This window comes from Argopecten irradians, chromosome 15 (assembly GCF_041381155.1).
Source record: "Argopecten irradians isolate NY chromosome 15, Ai_NY, whole genome shotgun sequence".
Classification (NCBI taxonomy): Eukaryota; Metazoa; Mollusca; class Bivalvia; order Pectinida; family Pectinidae; genus Argopecten; species Argopecten irradians.
In genome coordinates, this window is record NC_091148.1 from 3121183 (window position 1) to 3137648 (window position 16466).

A 16466-nucleotide genomic window follows, 5' to 3' on the forward strand; every position below is an offset into this window, starting at 1 on the left:
TTAAAAATGGTCGTGTTTTTCCGGTTCGTATCATACAGTATGTTATGCTAGTGTTTCCCTGGTCCAATGAACACTACGTTACAAGCAGAAATTACAGATAAGTCTCCATGTTAACTGTAAACTCCGCGTCTCCTCGTGGATAAATATTTAGTAACATATTGATAACTGAAGAGTGAGATAACTTGGACGACAATAAACCCAACTTTTCTGTCGTTTAATTGAGGCACCGAGCGGTTTAAGGTTACCATATATACCCCAGATGCAATTGTACGTATGCTAATTTCAACACCGACTTGATACAGACGAGAATTTTGCACAACGAGAGAACGCTTACGGTTCACAAGGTAAGACTAAACATTGCAAACAATTTACACAATGCTGACCTAGAATTCAAAATATATCAAATATAGGCAAGCATAAAGAAATTCACCTCAGAGGTAATGGCACCTGGGTTATAATATTGACCTGTTGATCCTAACAACAACTGGAGGCACATACTGTTACTTAAAATACTGAATCGATTATGTTTACGAAGACTAACTACTGATTGATATTTATTTATAGTCAACAAAGAGATTTCCGTGGCAGCAATTGACTATCGATTCAGGGATGGATTGTCTGTGATCGGTCAGTGAAAAACAACTGACACATCTACTTTCGTTTTACAGCATTATCGTTTTTTGAATTCATATTTATGCGTTAGATTTTTGACTGATTTTATTAAGATATTTTGACAAGTAAATTTTCAGTAAAGGTAGTATTAGCATAACGTATCGTATATTTCCATTTTCCATAAAATCTATTTATAGATTTCATGTAGGTCAGGGTGATCAGTAGTACTCGACATAGGTGTATACGGTATGCTATTGTGATATTAAAGGGATTTACCTTCATAAAATGATAAGCTATTCGCTTTGTTCCCTGTTTGTATCTACATATCAAAGTTACCAGTAATCACACACAGGTAAGCCGGTAGGTGAAATATGTGTATGCAGATATACTCTAGGTTATTGAGTAAACAATCGTTAATTTTCTCATACATTGGGTGTTAGTTTTCGTCACGAAAGTGTCGTACATGTAATGTATACCGAGAGCAAATTTGAATAACAAGAGTGACTAGACACAACATGAATATACCGCAGTCTTCCAAAACACCCACCTCGCACAACATACACGTAACACACCACATACATTGGAGGCCGTCCTTACATAACCATAGCTGTTAATAGGACGTTAATTAGTTAATTAATCAAACAAACAAACACACGTTGAGAAATTTTACACATTAAATGAATACTCGGAAGTTGATCACACATGTGACTTGTCTTTCACTAACGAACATTTTTAAGCACAAGTGTAAAAGTTATACCTTTTACTTTTCAGGAAATAATAATTTATCATTTTAATTTCTTTTAATTACATATCGTGACTAGGGGTGTGCTTAGTTGGTGTCTGCGGCCTCGAGTTCACGCGAGATAAGCGTAACTTTTATTTTATTTGTAGAGAATGCGGGTTTGCGGTGTAAAAATGATTTTCACAGTTGTGATCATATTGTTGGTATCATCCCAGGCCGTTCAAAGTCAGGAAATAAAGAAAAAGGTAAGTCAAAATATTCTCCATTGCTAAGCAAATAGGAGAGGTTTTACTTTAATCGCCGGCGATTTGTCGGTCGCCTTGTGTCGTTTAACAATTTAAATTTTTACCTTCTCCGAAATTACTAAAGAAAACTCAACAAATGTTGCTCAATGTTTGAGTTCTTTGACTTGAAGTGAGCCATTATCAAACAAACAAACAATTGTGAATTGTATTGTTCCTTGGGTGCTGAGGGAGGGCCCAAAAAGGTGCTTTACAGAAATGACACGGGTCTAAAAATTTCTTTGAAAAATGTCATGTATAGTGCAGTTTACATGGAGGAAAACACTTTTTAGCATTTTATGTTCAATCTATGTAGGAAATAAATCAAACATGTTCCCAAGAAGATTGACTAGATAGTTAATTTCAAAATTCAAATATCTTCAAGGCAACTGCCAATGTGTATAATAATAATTTTGGCATTTCTTGAGGTCAATGATTAAAATACAGGTCCATTTAACCACTCCGTTCAATAGAACATGTTCGGATGATCTGTATACCAACTGTACTTTCAGATACGTTTTCTACACCGTTCTACATCAATTTCTTAAACGCTATTTCGTCCCAGTATAACGTAAATTATTTTTGTTGTGCTTTTTGGTCGAAATGACTACATACAAGAAAATAATTCTGACATCGTGTTCAAACTATTTCTTCCCCAGTCAAGTTTCTGGCATCAGCAATATGGTTGGCCATTTCCAAAGCTCACTATAGCACGTGATTCCGAATGGGGTGTTAACTTGTTAGATCCCAAGATTCTACCAGTTTGTGTTTGCACCATGATGAGCGAAACAGAGGACCTTTTGTATGGACAACCATGGCCATAAAACACCACCCTGATAAAGCGGTTGAGCTCTTAAGCGCCATCAAGACGTCGCAATATTATATCTGAATACATATTATCACCGAGTTGATACTGTATATATCGATCTTCTCATGACAACAATAATTTATATTAGATATGCTCTGATTTACCACTATTTCATTGGTTATCATATAGTCTCGTGACGTTCAATTTAATATCGGCCCTGCAGGTAGGGCGCGTTACTAAATTTAGGATATTATCTTTTCTCTTCTTCCTAAATGACTTTATTTTCCCTAATGCTTCCCTTGGCACCGCCTCGCTTTTGGCCTTGAGTTGAGCGTTCGCCCCTGTGAGGAAGGTTCTGGGTTCTGTCCCCTGGCCGAGACACACCAAAGTCTGTAAAAGTGGTAGTTTCTGCTCCTGCTTAGCGCTCAGCATACAGGGAGTGGGACGACTTATTCGCCCGTTGTCAGTATAATGTGACCGGGTGAGGTGTGTTGCTTGGTGTCTTCGGCGGCATGCTTCAGTGATATAGCACTATAAAAAGGGCAACAGTTCCACTATACAAGTAGCACTATAAAAAGGGCAACAGTTCCACTATACAAGAAGACACAACATGAATACACCGCAGTCGCCCAAAACACGCACCTCGCTCAACATACACGCAACACACTGCTTACATGGGAGGCCGTCCTTAAATGACCATAGCTGTTAATAGGACGTTAATTTTGGCCCTGCATGTAGGGCATTAGAATTGTACCTGCTGCCCTGTTGCATGACCGTAAAAGGCGACTAAATTTAGGATATTTTCTTTTCTCTTCTTCCTAACTGCCTTTATCTTTCCTAATGCGTCCCTTGGCACCGACTCACTTTAGGCCTTGAGTTGAGCGTTCGCCCCTGTGAGGAAGGCTCGGGGTTGTGACCGGGTGGGGTGTGTTGCTTGGTGTCTTCGGCGGCGTGCTTCAGTGATATAGCACTATAAAAAGGGCAACAGTTCCACTATACTTGAAGACACAGTATGAATATACCGCAGTCTCCCAAAACACGCACCTCGCATAACAAACACTCTGCATACATGGGAGGTCGTCCTTACATGACACAGCTGTTAATAGGACGTTAATTAATCAAACAAACAAACAAAAAAAATTAATCAAACAAACAAACAATTTTTTCCATTGTCACACATATATTTGCTAGGCGCCATGATCCCTCTGGGATCTCTCATACTATACTGTCATCAGTCATTTTCTAATCGTAAGGCACATTGAGCGGGGCCCTTTCTGAAGTGTCAGTGTTCTAGTTAATATGCACATACGAGGTAGTGTTTGATATTTGTTGAAGAAACGACATGTCCAATATAAAAAATAAGGACCTTTGTTTCGGTCCATATGGTTTAAAATGAATTTTAGAATAATTATCGCCCTGGTAGTATTTCAAATAATGACCAAGGCGTAAAAACTTTCTTATGACAACGCCACCGGTTTATTGCACCTACTGGTTCTTTTGTATATATTAAGGTTACGGCCACTGAGAAGGAAACTCGTATTGCTACTCAGAAGAGGGATGCAAGAAGCACCCAGGTAATTTATGAAGACCATTTCAAGATTGCCCTGTTAACCTTGTCTATGATAACTAATAAATTATTTAAAAATGAAACTGGGGTAGTTCAAGTCTTTGTAATAAGACTCGCCTATAATGATATGTTTTGCTCTTAGATTTCGCCTCGTTCAATCTATGACTGATTTCACTGATTATTGTTGTAATTGTTTTAATTTCATTTAGTAAAAACTCTGCTTAAAATCTCATTTTAAGAAAACAAAACCTTTATTATATCTCCAGAACTAAATTAAGAAGGACACACTAATCATCATATTTGTTTGTAAGTATGCCCGTAGATATTCGTATGGAGAACTCCTTAACGACGGGACCGATATCAATAAAACGTTATAATGATGTGTATGCAGGCTTCCTTTCACACGTAGAATTTTTGAATTCAAATGTAATTAAATAGCCGTAGTAATTGCATAATTGGTTTTCCTCTTTCTAGTATAATTTGACCGATGTGTCCTTTGTCTCTGCAGTGAGATAGATATAGCGATAGATTGGAAAAAACAGCATCAACATACCGAAACCTCCAAAAATATACAAACATAAACACACCGCATACAGGGGAGGCCGTCCTTAAATAAACTTAGCCGTTAAAAGGATATAAACTATCCAACCAACCAACCAAAATTTCAAAGTATAGATAAAATCTATGAAATTGATTTAACAAGCGTTTGCTTTTACATATGGTCTTGGAGTCTACTCTATATTTAAAGACTTATTAAGATTGGATGATAGTTGTACCGAACTGATATAGGTTTGTTTATTCTAAAATTGTGATTCCCTTCTATTTACAGGTTGAGATAAGTGATGTGATGGTGAAGTTCGGTACTGTCGAGGTAATCTGTTTTATTGGTATAAAAATAATCAATTCCAACTGTCATCTAAAACTAACTAAAAATAAATGTATCGTTACTTTGAATATTTATGTAAGATTGGGAAATTGACTTAATATATTTATAAACAATAGGCCAATGTTTCTGATCATCTTGTCTTTATTTTAATTACATTTTTTATTTACAAATACATGTATGGAAATGCTTTGAATGATTTATTATTAAGTTTGCCTGGATTCAAATTGTCATTAGATATTAATTTTTCACATAAAAAACGTCAAATCTCATGGTTAAATGACCAGACGCTGAAATAATTAATTCGTTGTTAATTTATATATGAGGAAGATTCTTTAAGTGTTCTATCCTTTGCCTGCAATCTTTGAAAGTAGTTATGGTCATATTGCTGTGCAATATTTAGTATAAATGGAATTGGAGTTTATCACCAAGTATACTTCCACTACAATAATATAATCAGATTGAGTATCTTTGGAATCACAGTCAATTGCAAAACCGCCGGAAAAAATAGCACTAGTAGTCTTAAATAAATTGAAAGAAAAACAACTGAATAAAAATAAAATTGTAGAAATAGATACAAAATATGTTAAGATCCAGAAATAATGAACATACAAAGAGTTCCGGAAAGCTTATCTGGATTTATTATGTTTGTTTCATTTAAGACAAAGATGACTTCCCTCAGTACAGAAGTGGCAAGCCTCAAGACGGATATGAAGGCCATGGAGGTAGAATATTGATATCATTGAATTTTGCTTGTGAGAGCTGTTTCATTCAGTTTGGCTACACACTACTTGTATCATCCCATAAAGGAAAGAAATTGCACTGGCGTTTTAACGTCGCTTTTGACTGCCTGGTAGAACGGCGTAATTCTTTTGCAGAAGCGAGTCCCTATTTTGAAAAATTAAGGATTGCTTACATAGCTCACCTATGCAACCAGTATTTTCAATGTAATCCTTAAATACTGCAAAGAATATATAAGACAAAAAAAAAAATCAATTAATAAACTACTTTCAATATTCAGTGCCAACCAACAATAACTAAATATGGTTTAACAATATACAAATGTACGCACATTTTATGTTGATCATTAGGATCGTTATTTGATATTGCTTGCATCTTTATGATTTGTTTTGCATTTAATTCAATCTAATTAAAATCTAATCTTTACAATCACTCCGTTAAATCTAATTAATAACGCCGTTTGATAAAGGATTTCATACCGTCCCATCAAGGGCCATGTTCTGATGACCTTTCGATTCAGCCAATCAAATTGCTGATACCAGAATCTTGAGAGTGGATTGAAGGGGGACGATTTTAAAGAGCTATCATATTTTCTGGTGTACGTAGTCGTTTTGCCCAAAGAGCAGAACACAGCTAATGCAGTTGTATACAGGGACGAAATTTCGTTTTCAATTGATGTAGCTTGAGCATTTGATCAGAAGTGCAGGTGGCATAGAGTAGTTCACCAGAACGTTCTCCTTATGTGATGTTTTTGAATCCTTTATTAAACGGAGTGACGATAAAGATATTCAATCAGATCGGCATTTAATTATGCTGCAATGTCAATGGCTATTTGATATTAATTAAGCATTGTTGTCACTGAATTTTGTTTTAGTTTCATAAGGGCATAAAACGTATCAAAATGTATAAAATATATAATTCATTTTGAGACTTTTTCTCTCGAAATCTGTTAATATTTGGTCATGAAAATCTAACATTTATTTGATATGTTTGTTATGAAAATACCAATATGTTCTAATGGTTGCTAAGGTAACGTTTTGAATTTTTTGTGTTGATTCATGATACAGAGGATAGCAGTAGTGCTTGAAATGAATGCCACAAAGATTGATGAAGGGATACGGGAAGCTCGGGTAAGATCAATAAATGTCACAAAGATTGATGAAGGGATACATGAAACTCAAGTAAGATAAATAAATGTCACAAAGATTGATGAAGGAATACGGGAAACTCAGTTAAGATAAATTAATGGAGAGATACGGAACACCAAAGTAAGATAAACAAGAGGTTAATGTAGTAAAAAAAAAGAAATAATATAAGATAAATACAGTGAAGCCTGACTCTTCAAACATTCTGTCCAATCCGACACTGTACCGTATTCCCGTGAACAATAATAATCAACACCAATACCTAACTTTTTAGGTCATCTGACAAGAAGGGTCAAGATGACCTATTGTCATCGTGCACCGTCCGTCGTCGCCCTTCGTGCGTAAACGTTTCCTTTAAATCGCTACTAGTCAATAAGTTCTTGATGGATTTTAACCAAATTTGTCCAGAAAGATCCTTAGGGGAAGGAGAACAGATTTTGTATAAATGGTGACTCTGACCCCCCTAGGGCCTGAGGGGCGGGGCCCAAAAGGGGAAATTTTGGTCATTCTTTGAAACAAAATTTCAACGGATTTTAACCAAATTTGGCAAGAAACATCCTTAGGGGAAGTGGAAAGTATAAATGGTAACTCTGACCCCTCTGGCGCCGGAAGGGCGGGGCCAAATAGGGGAAATAGAAGGAAGCGCCTTCAAAACACTACTTGTCATAAAGTTCTTATTGGATTTTGACCAAATTTGGCCAGAAACATCCTTAGAGGAAGGGGGAATAGATTTTGTATAAATGGTAACTCTGACCCCTCTGGCGCCGGAAGGGCGGGGCCAAATAGGGGAAATAGAAGGAAGCGCCTTCAAAACACTACTTGTCATAAAGTTCTTATTGGATTTTGACCAAATTTGGCCAGAAACATCCTTAGAGGAAGGGGGAATAGATTTTGTATAAATGGTGACTCTGACCCCTCAGGGGCCTGAGGAACGGAGCCCAATAGGGGACATTCTGGTATTTCTTTAAAACGCTACTAGTCAAAAAGTTTCCAACGGATTTTAACCAATTTGGCCAGAAACATTTTTAGGGGAAGGGGAACAGATTTTGTATAAATGGTGACTCTGACCCCCTTGGGGCAGGACCCAGTAGGGGAAATAGAGTAAAATTCCTTCAAAACGCTACTAGTCATAAGGTTCCTTTGGATTTTGACCAAATTTGGCCAGAAATATTCTTAGGGAAAGGGAAACATATTTTGAATACATGGTGACTCTGACCCCATGGGGCCTGAGGGGCGGGGCCCCAATAGGGGAAATAGAAGGAAGCGCCTTCAAAACACTACTTGTCATAAAGTTCTTATTGGATTTTGACCAAATTTGGCCAGAAACATCCTTAGAGGAAGGGGGAATAGATTTTGTATAAATGGTGACTCTGACCCCTCAGGGGCCTGAGGAACGGAGCCCAATAGGGGACATTCTGGTATTTCTTTAAAACGCTACTAGTCAAAAAGTTTCCAACGGATTTTAACCAATTTGGCCAGAAACATTTTTAGGGGAAGGGGAACAGATTTTGTATAAATGGTGACTCTGACCCCCTTGGGGCAGGACCCAGTAGGGGAAATAGAGTAAAATTCCTTCAAAACGCTACTAGTCATAAGGTTCCTTTGGATTTTGACCAAATTTGGCCAGAAATATTCTTAGGGAAAGGGAAACATATTTTGAATACATGGTGACCCTGACCCCATGGGGCCTGAGGGGCGGGGCCCCAATAGGGGAAATAGAGGAAAATTCCTGCAAAACGCTACTAGTCATAAGGTTCTTATTGGATTTTGACCAAATTTGGCCAGAAACATTTGTAAGGGAAGGGGAACAGATTTTGTATTAATGGTGACTCTGACCCCCTGGGGCCTGAGGGGCGGGGCCCAATAGGGGAAATAGAGGAAAATTCCTTCAAAACGCTACTAGTCATAAGGTTCTTATTGGATTTTGACCAAATTTGGCCAGAAATATTTGTGGTGGAAGGGGAACAGATTTTGTATAAATTGTGACTCTGACCCCCCTGGGGCAGGATTGGCGGGGCCAAATAGGGGAAATTTTGACAATTGTTTAAAACGCTACCAGTCATAAAATTCTCCATGGATTTTGACCAAATTTGGTCAGAAATATTTTTGGGGGAATGTGAAGATATTTTGTATAAATGATGGTTCTGATCCCTCTGGGACAGGAGGGGCGGGGTCCAATATGGGAAATTCCTTCAAAATGCTATTAGTCATAATATTTCCAAAGAATTTCTACCAGATTTGGTCTAAAATATCTTTATGAGACGGTGAACAGATTTTGTATACATGATGGCTCTGACCTCCCTGAACCGCAGCCCCCCCTGGAGCCTGAGGAGCAGGTCCCAATAGGGGAAAAACAGGAAAATTCCTTCAAAACGCTACTAGTCGTAAAGTTCTCGTTAGATTTTGACCAAATTTGGCCAGAAACATGCTTAGGTGAAGGGGAACAGATTGTGTATAGGTGGTGACTCTGACACCCTGGGGCCTGAGGGGCGGGGCCCAATAGGGGAAATTTTTGATAATTCTTTAAAACGCTACTAGGCCCCCAGGGCTGGGACACACCAAAGTTTATAAAAGTGGTAGTTTCTGCTCCTGCTTAGCGCTCAGCATTCATGGAGTGGGACGACTGGTTCGCCCGTTGTCAGTATAATGTGAGTGGGTGGGGTGTGTTGCTTGGTGTCTTCGGCGGCATGCTTCAGTGATATAGCACTATAAAAAGGGCAAAAGTTCCACTATACAAAAAGACACAACATGAATATACCGCAGTCTCCCAAAACACGCACCTCGCACAACAAACACGCAACATGGTGTCGGTTTCAGGTTTCACATTATATACTTTTCTTTTGAAAGGCGTAATTGGAAGAAGTCATGTATCATTGGTAAAATTATCTAATACAAGCATATCTGCGATATATATTGTTTTCGTACGCAAAATATGACAAGAGGCCCAGAGGGCCTGTATCGCTCACCTGGTTTTTTGTTAGTAATTATCACAAGACTCTGACAATCAGAAAAATAAGCAAAATTGACTCACAAAGTTTAATTTTGAATCACAACCATACAATGATGCTATTGATACCATACAAATATGCTATCCAATACATAGGTTCAGAGACAAAGTAATTTATATGAAAGTAGTAGCATAATTGACCTTTTTGACCTCGCATCTATTGCCGTCTAAGGCCCCTGGGGTCAGCCCTATCATTTGTACAATTTAAAATCCCAACCCTATAAGGATGCTACCATTGCATTATAAGTGCTCTTCCATTCTTAGTTGCAGAGAAGAAGTCGTTTATATGGAAATAGCTAAATTAACCCCTTTTGACCCCACCCTTCAGGCCCCCGAGGGGTCAGCCCCATCATTTGCACAATTTAGAATCCAAACCCTATAAGGATGTACCCATTACATTATGAGCGTAATCCCATGTTAAGTTGCAGAGAAAAAGTCATTTATATGGAAATTGACCACTTTTGACCCCGCCCCTCAGGCCCCTGGGGGTCAGCCCTATCATTTGCACAATTTGGAATCCCCACCCTATAAGGATGCTACCATTGCATTATGGGTGCTATACCATGCTTAGTTTCAGAGAAGAAGTCGTTTATATGGAAATAGCCAAATTGACCCCTTTTGACCCCGCCCCTCAGGCCCCCGGGGGGTCAGCCCTATCATTTGCACAATTTTGAATCCCAACACTATAAGGATGCTACCATTGTATTATGGGTGCTCTACCATGCTTAGTTTCAGAGAAGAAGTCGTTTATATGGAAATAGCCAAATTGACCCCTTTTGACCCCGCCCCTCAGGCCCCCGGGGGGTCTGCCCCATCATTTGCACAATTTGGAATTCCCACACTATAAGGATGCTACCATTGCATTATGGGTGCTATACCATGCTTAGTTTCAGAGAAGAAGTCGTTTATATGGAAATAGCCAAATTGGCCCCTTTTGACCCCGCCCCTCAGGCCCCGGGGGTCAGCCCATCATTTGTACAATTTTGAATCCCCAACCTATAAGGATGCTACCATTGCATTATGGGTGCTATACCATGCTTAGTTTCAGAGAAGAAGTCGTTTATATGGAAATAGCCAAATTGACCCCTTTTGACCCCGCCCCTCAGGCCCCGGGGGGTCGGCCCCATCATTTGTACAATTTGGAATTCCCCACCCTATAAGGATGCTACCATTGCATTATGGTGCTATCCATGCTTAGTTTCAGAGAAGAAGTCGTTTATATGGAAATAGCCAAATTGACCCCATTTGACCCCGCCCCTCAGGCCCCCGGGGGGTCAGCCCCATCATTTGTACAATTTTGAATCCCCACCCTATAACGATGCTACCATTGCATTATGGGTGCTATCCTTGCTTAGTTTCAGAGAAGAAGTCGTTTATATGGAAATAGCCAAATTGAACCCCTTTTGACCCCGCCCCTCAGCCCCCGGGGGGTCAGCCCCATCATTTGTACACAATTTTGAATCCCCATCCTATAGGATGCTACCATTGCATTTAATCCCATGCTTGGTTTCAGAGAAGAAGTCATTTATATGGAAATAGCCAAATTGACCCCATTTGACCCCGCCCCTCAGGCCCCCGGGGGGTCAGCCCATCATTTGTACAATTTTGAATCCCCATCCTATAACGATACTACCATTGCATTATGGGTGCTATCTCTTGCTTAGTTTCAGAGAAGAAGTCGTTTATATGGAAATAGCCAAATTGACCCCATTTGACCCCGCCCCTCAGGCCCCCGGGGGGTCAGCCCCTATCATTTGTACAATTTTGAATCCCCACCCTATAAGGATACTACCATTGCATTATGAGTGCTATCTCATGCTTAGTTTCAGAGAAGAAGTCGTTTATATGGAAATAGCCAAATTGACCCCTTTTGACCCCGCCCCTCAGGCCCCTGGGGGTCAGCCCCATCATTTGTACAATTTTGAATCCCCACCCTAAGGATGCTACCATTGCATTATGGGTGCTATCCCATGCTTTAGTTTCAGAGAAGTCGTTTATATGGAAATAGCCAAATTGCCCCTTTTGACCCCCGCCCCTCAGGCCCCCGGGAGGTCAGCCCCATCATTTGTACAATTTTGAATCCCCACCCTATAAGGATGCTACCATTGCATTATGGGTGCTATACCATACTTAGTTTCAGAGAAGAAGTCGTTTATATGGAAATAGCCAAATTGACCCCTTTTGACCCCGCCCCTCAGGCCCCCGGGGGGTCAGCCCCATCATTTGTACAATTTTGAATCCCCACCCTATAACGATACTACCATTGCATTATGAGTGCTATCTCTTGCTTAGTTTCAGAGAAGAAGTCGTTTATATGGAAATAGCCAAATTGACCCCATTTGACCCCGCCCCTCAGGCCCCCGGGGGGTCAGCCCCATCATTTGTATAATTTTGAATCCCCACCCTATAACGATACTACCATTGCATTATGAGTGCTATCTCTTGCTTAGTTTCAGAGAAGAAGTCGTTTATATGGAAATAGCCAAATTGACCCCGCCCCTCAGGCCCCCGGGGGGTCAGCCCCATCATTTGTACAATTTTGAATCCCCACCCTATAATGATATTACCATTGCATTATGAGTGCTATCTCTTGCTTAGTTTCAGAGAAGAAGTCGTTTATATGGAAATAACCAAATTGACCCCATTTGGCCCCGTGCCTCAGGCCCCTGGGGGGTCAGCCCCATCATTTGTACAATTTTGAATCCCCACCCTATAAGGATGCTACCATTGCATTATGGGTGCTATCCCATGCTTGGTTTCAGAGAAGAAGTCGTTTATATGAAAATAGCCAAATTGACCCCTTTTGGCCCCGCCCCTCAGGCCCCCAGGGGATCAGCCCCATCATTTGTACAATTTTCAGTTAGTAGCCCATAAGGATGCTACCAGCCAAATTTTGTTGAAATCCGACCAGCGGTTATGGAGAAGAAGTCGATTGTTGACGGATGACGGACGCCGGACGACGGACGACGGACGACGGACGCTGCGGTATCCCATAAGCTCACCTCGGTCCTTTGGACCAGGTGAGCTAATAATAAATAATGCCACTTTTATAATGATATATTTTGAAAGCTAAACAAAATTAAATATTTTTTTCAGATGAAAACAGAAAAATTAGGCGAACTCTCAAGAGAAGCAATGAATCGTTTTGAGGAAATTCAGGTAAAGTACCGATAATTAGATGCATACGTTACTGAAATTTCTTTCATACAAACGTGGGTGTAATACTGGCTGGTCTAGGGCAATACACTCATGCTGCTTGAGGCTGTATTGTATGGCTACCCATGCAATAAAGGCTCATGACATCACGGTGTCAACAAAATTTCTATTTCCTCGGTAAAATTTTAACATTTTTTTTACAAACTTGACTGGTTTTACTATAAAAGATGCAAACAACGGAATTTTTTTTGAAAATATCACGTAATTTTTGACTTGCAGCCGTAGTTTTCTTTGAATTTATTTCAAAATGGCGGGATATAATAGTTGTAAAATTGCAATAAAACGTCGAGGTATGAAAGAAAAATACTCATAAGTGGATATGAAGGATAGGGATATTCTTCCCTCGGGATCACAAACTGTTGCAAAACCCTCGGCAAGCCTCTGGTTATACTACATTTTGTGACCCTCGGGTAGAATATCCCTATCCTTCATATCCACATATGAAAGAGTAATATATATTTTATGGAAAAAAACAAATATTAAAACAAATCTGCCTAGCGCTTTCGCAGCTACCAATGCTGTTCAGGGGATACATATATATATTTATATAGATATCAAATTAGATTTATTTGAAGTCCCACTCATCATTACTTTACTTGCCATAGAGCACTTTTTAATTCACGAGACAGTATTAACTGCAAAATTGTTGGTTTCATGAAGTTTTACCTGAGGTTACAACTTTTTCATAAATAAATATACTTATTGATATATCCAATACACTATTTTATGTATTTTCAGGCAAAAACTGATATGCAGTCTACCTTGATAGGTGAAATGAAATCGACATTTATAGAGAGAATGGTATGTACAGGTTTGTTAGCATGAATTTTATCACATAACCTTAACCTTAATAGTTTTCATGTATGTATATATGGAAAAAATCAATAGTGTGGAACAAAATGAACGCTTCGTTATTCCTGTTAGATTCTAAGACACGGAAATGATGAAAGAATTTCCTCTATTTTGTAATTAAATGTTTGTTCAGAATTGAAAACTTTTTATCCTACAACACATCTCCCCCTAAGTGAATCAGCTTTTCTGCTTTTCTGTCCGAAACAAATCTTCTGGACAACTTTTAAATTACTGGGTGAATTTCAATAATTCTAAACACCAATAGTAGAGACCACGTGTTGATGTGCATGCATGTTTTCTTTTGTCGAATGTTTGGTTGCTATGGTAACAGGTCACTATACACAGGTTTGGAAATAGACACTTACTAAAGAGTTTTTTCTTGTAACATATTATAATATGTCACAAAGCCATGGGAATATAATGAATTGGGCCAGATTATCAAGATCGATATTGTTTTGATTCGTGTCTTGATTAGGGATTAGGTGACAGAACATAAAAAATATCCCACAGGTGCGAGTGTTCGACCGAAGGTGAAAAAGTGATTCGGTATCGACAGAGTCCTTATACAGTCGGTTATTACGATACAATTAATTGATAATTATCTGTTTTTCAGATGAAGCTGGTTGACAAAGTAAAAGAAATAAAAAAAAGAGTAAATGAGACAGAAAATAAACAAGTGAGTAGTCCATATACGTCTTTCTAATCTATTAGAGTTACCTCCCTTCGTATCACTCCGCCAGTCCGAATTGCCTCCCTTCGTTTTAGTCCACCAATGGAGTAAAACGAACAAAGTAACTCTATTAATGATCAGAAGGATGGAATATAGAAGCCTGAAAAAAAATAATCATGGGTTTAATTTTTGTTTTCAAATGTGATTGCTGTTGGTTTTACTATTACTGGACTTTTATTTTTGCAGAACGAAACCTCCATGTTATTGGATGCCGCCATATCTTCGATAATTGATATCCAAACCATGATGAAGGTTTGTATAGTAAATCATAGCTCAAATCATTTCATTTCCGTTATATTCTCGACGAATGATTATATATGTTCTGGCAGTGTAACGTTAATATGGACATCATTGCATTATACTTCAAATGGAAATTCTTTCTATGTGATTATAGGCGTAATATTGTCAAAGTTGAAAAGAAAATCGTTTACGTTTAGTTCGATCCTCTTTCATAACTGAGTAATTTCATGTTGGACAAATCTATAACACAATTTTTCGATTTATCATATCAAAATGACTGCGTGTTGCGAATAAGATAGATGCTGACTAAAAATTATCAGCAAACAATTAAAAGCCGTGTCGGAAATAACACGTTTAGAATAGCGTGTTATGCCGTGTGTATCCGACCGTGTACAATACATTGTTTGCATGATTATATTTACGTCATATTAAATGCAATTAATTTGTATTTTGATGTTCTTGGTTACTATATCTTACGTAAATATGTTTTTCGTTCACACAAAAATGTTTCCAATTTCATGAATTTTTTGTCAAATGAAAAATAAAACAGTTGGATATTAAATGGCATGACTAATTTGGATCTTATAATTAAGTATTGAAGGTCACTTTTTTGTCACTACGGTGATTTCACCGTCGTCGTTTTGGGTTATGTAAAATAAATTTTAGGGAAGGTTTGTCACCAAAAGGGCAAACCTACTTTGTGGATGGAATCCATATTTTGGTGTGCAAACCTCTCGTTTGGGGCTGGTCAAGGACAATCATATTTTATATAAATGAGCTTGGTCCGACCCCTAGGGTCAGAGGGGCAGGGCCTCAAAAGGGCAAATTTTCTTAATTTCAGCTTTAAAATCCTACTCCTCCTTCATCCTTGGATGGATTTCATCCATATTTGGTGTGAAACTTCATTAGGGAAGGACAATCATATTTTATATAAATGAGCCTGGTCCGACCCCTAGGGTCAGAGGGGCGGGGCCACAAAAGGGCAAATTTTCTTAATTTTAGCTTTAAAATCCTACTCCTCCTTCATCCTTGGATGGATTTCATCCATATTTGGTTTGAAACATCATTGGGGAAGGACAATCATATTTTATATAAATGAGCCTGGTCCGACCCCTAGGGGCTGAGGGGTGGGGCCCCAAAAGGGCAAATTTTCTTATTTTAGCTTTAAAATCCTACTCCTCCTTCATCCTTGGATGGATTTCATCCATATTTGGTGTGAAACATCATTAGGTAAGGACATTCGTATTTTATATATTTGAGATAGGTGTGACCCCTAGGGGCTGAGGGGTGGGCCCCAAAAGGGCGAATTTTCTTATTTTAAGCTTTAAAATCCTACTCCTCCTTCATCCTTGGATGGATTTCATCCATATTTGGTGTGAAACATTATTGATGAAGGACAATCATATTTTATATAAATGAGCTTGGTCCGACCCCTAGGGGCTGAATGGTGGGGCCCCAAAAGGGCAAATTTTCTTAATTTTAGCTTTAAAAACCTACTCCTCCTTCATCCTTGGATGGATTTCATCCATATTTGGTGTGAAACATCATTTGGGATGGACAATCATATTTTATATAAATGAGCCTGGTCCGACCCCTAGGGGCTGAGGGGTAGGGCCCCAAAAAGGCAAATTTTCTTAATTTT

General features: G+C 38.8%; 1 protein-coding gene across 5 annotated transcripts in view; it reads left to right on the forward strand.

Annotated features, from left to right (window-relative positions):
• The window catches only part of LOC138308489 (uncharacterized), a 32650-nt gene continuing 16184 nt past the window's right edge, over nt 1-16466 (forward strand). For 3 of the 5 annotated variants that reach the window (XR_011206140.1, XM_069249488.1, XM_069249490.1), the window contains exons 1-10: nt 1-344; nt 1504-1599; nt 3955-4017; nt 4840-4881; nt 5556-5618; nt 6702-6764; nt 12883-12945; nt 13741-13803; nt 14468-14530; nt 14771-14836. Coding sequence is in view for 4 of the 5 variants with exons in the window: in XM_069249488.1 (XP_069105589.1) it covers nt 1507-1599; nt 3955-4017; nt 4840-4881; nt 5556-5618; nt 6702-6764; nt 12883-12945; nt 13741-13803; nt 14468-14530; nt 14771-14836 (579 nt within the window). In the remaining variant the exon portion in view is untranslated. Of the gene's footprint in view, nt 345-849; nt 965-1503; nt 1600-3954; nt 4018-4839; nt 4882-5555; nt 5619-6701; nt 6765-12882; nt 12946-13740; nt 13804-14467; nt 14531-14770; nt 14837-16466 lie in introns of those variants that run through there. The other 2 variants (XM_069249489.1, XM_069249491.1) reach the window with 2 other exon arrangements.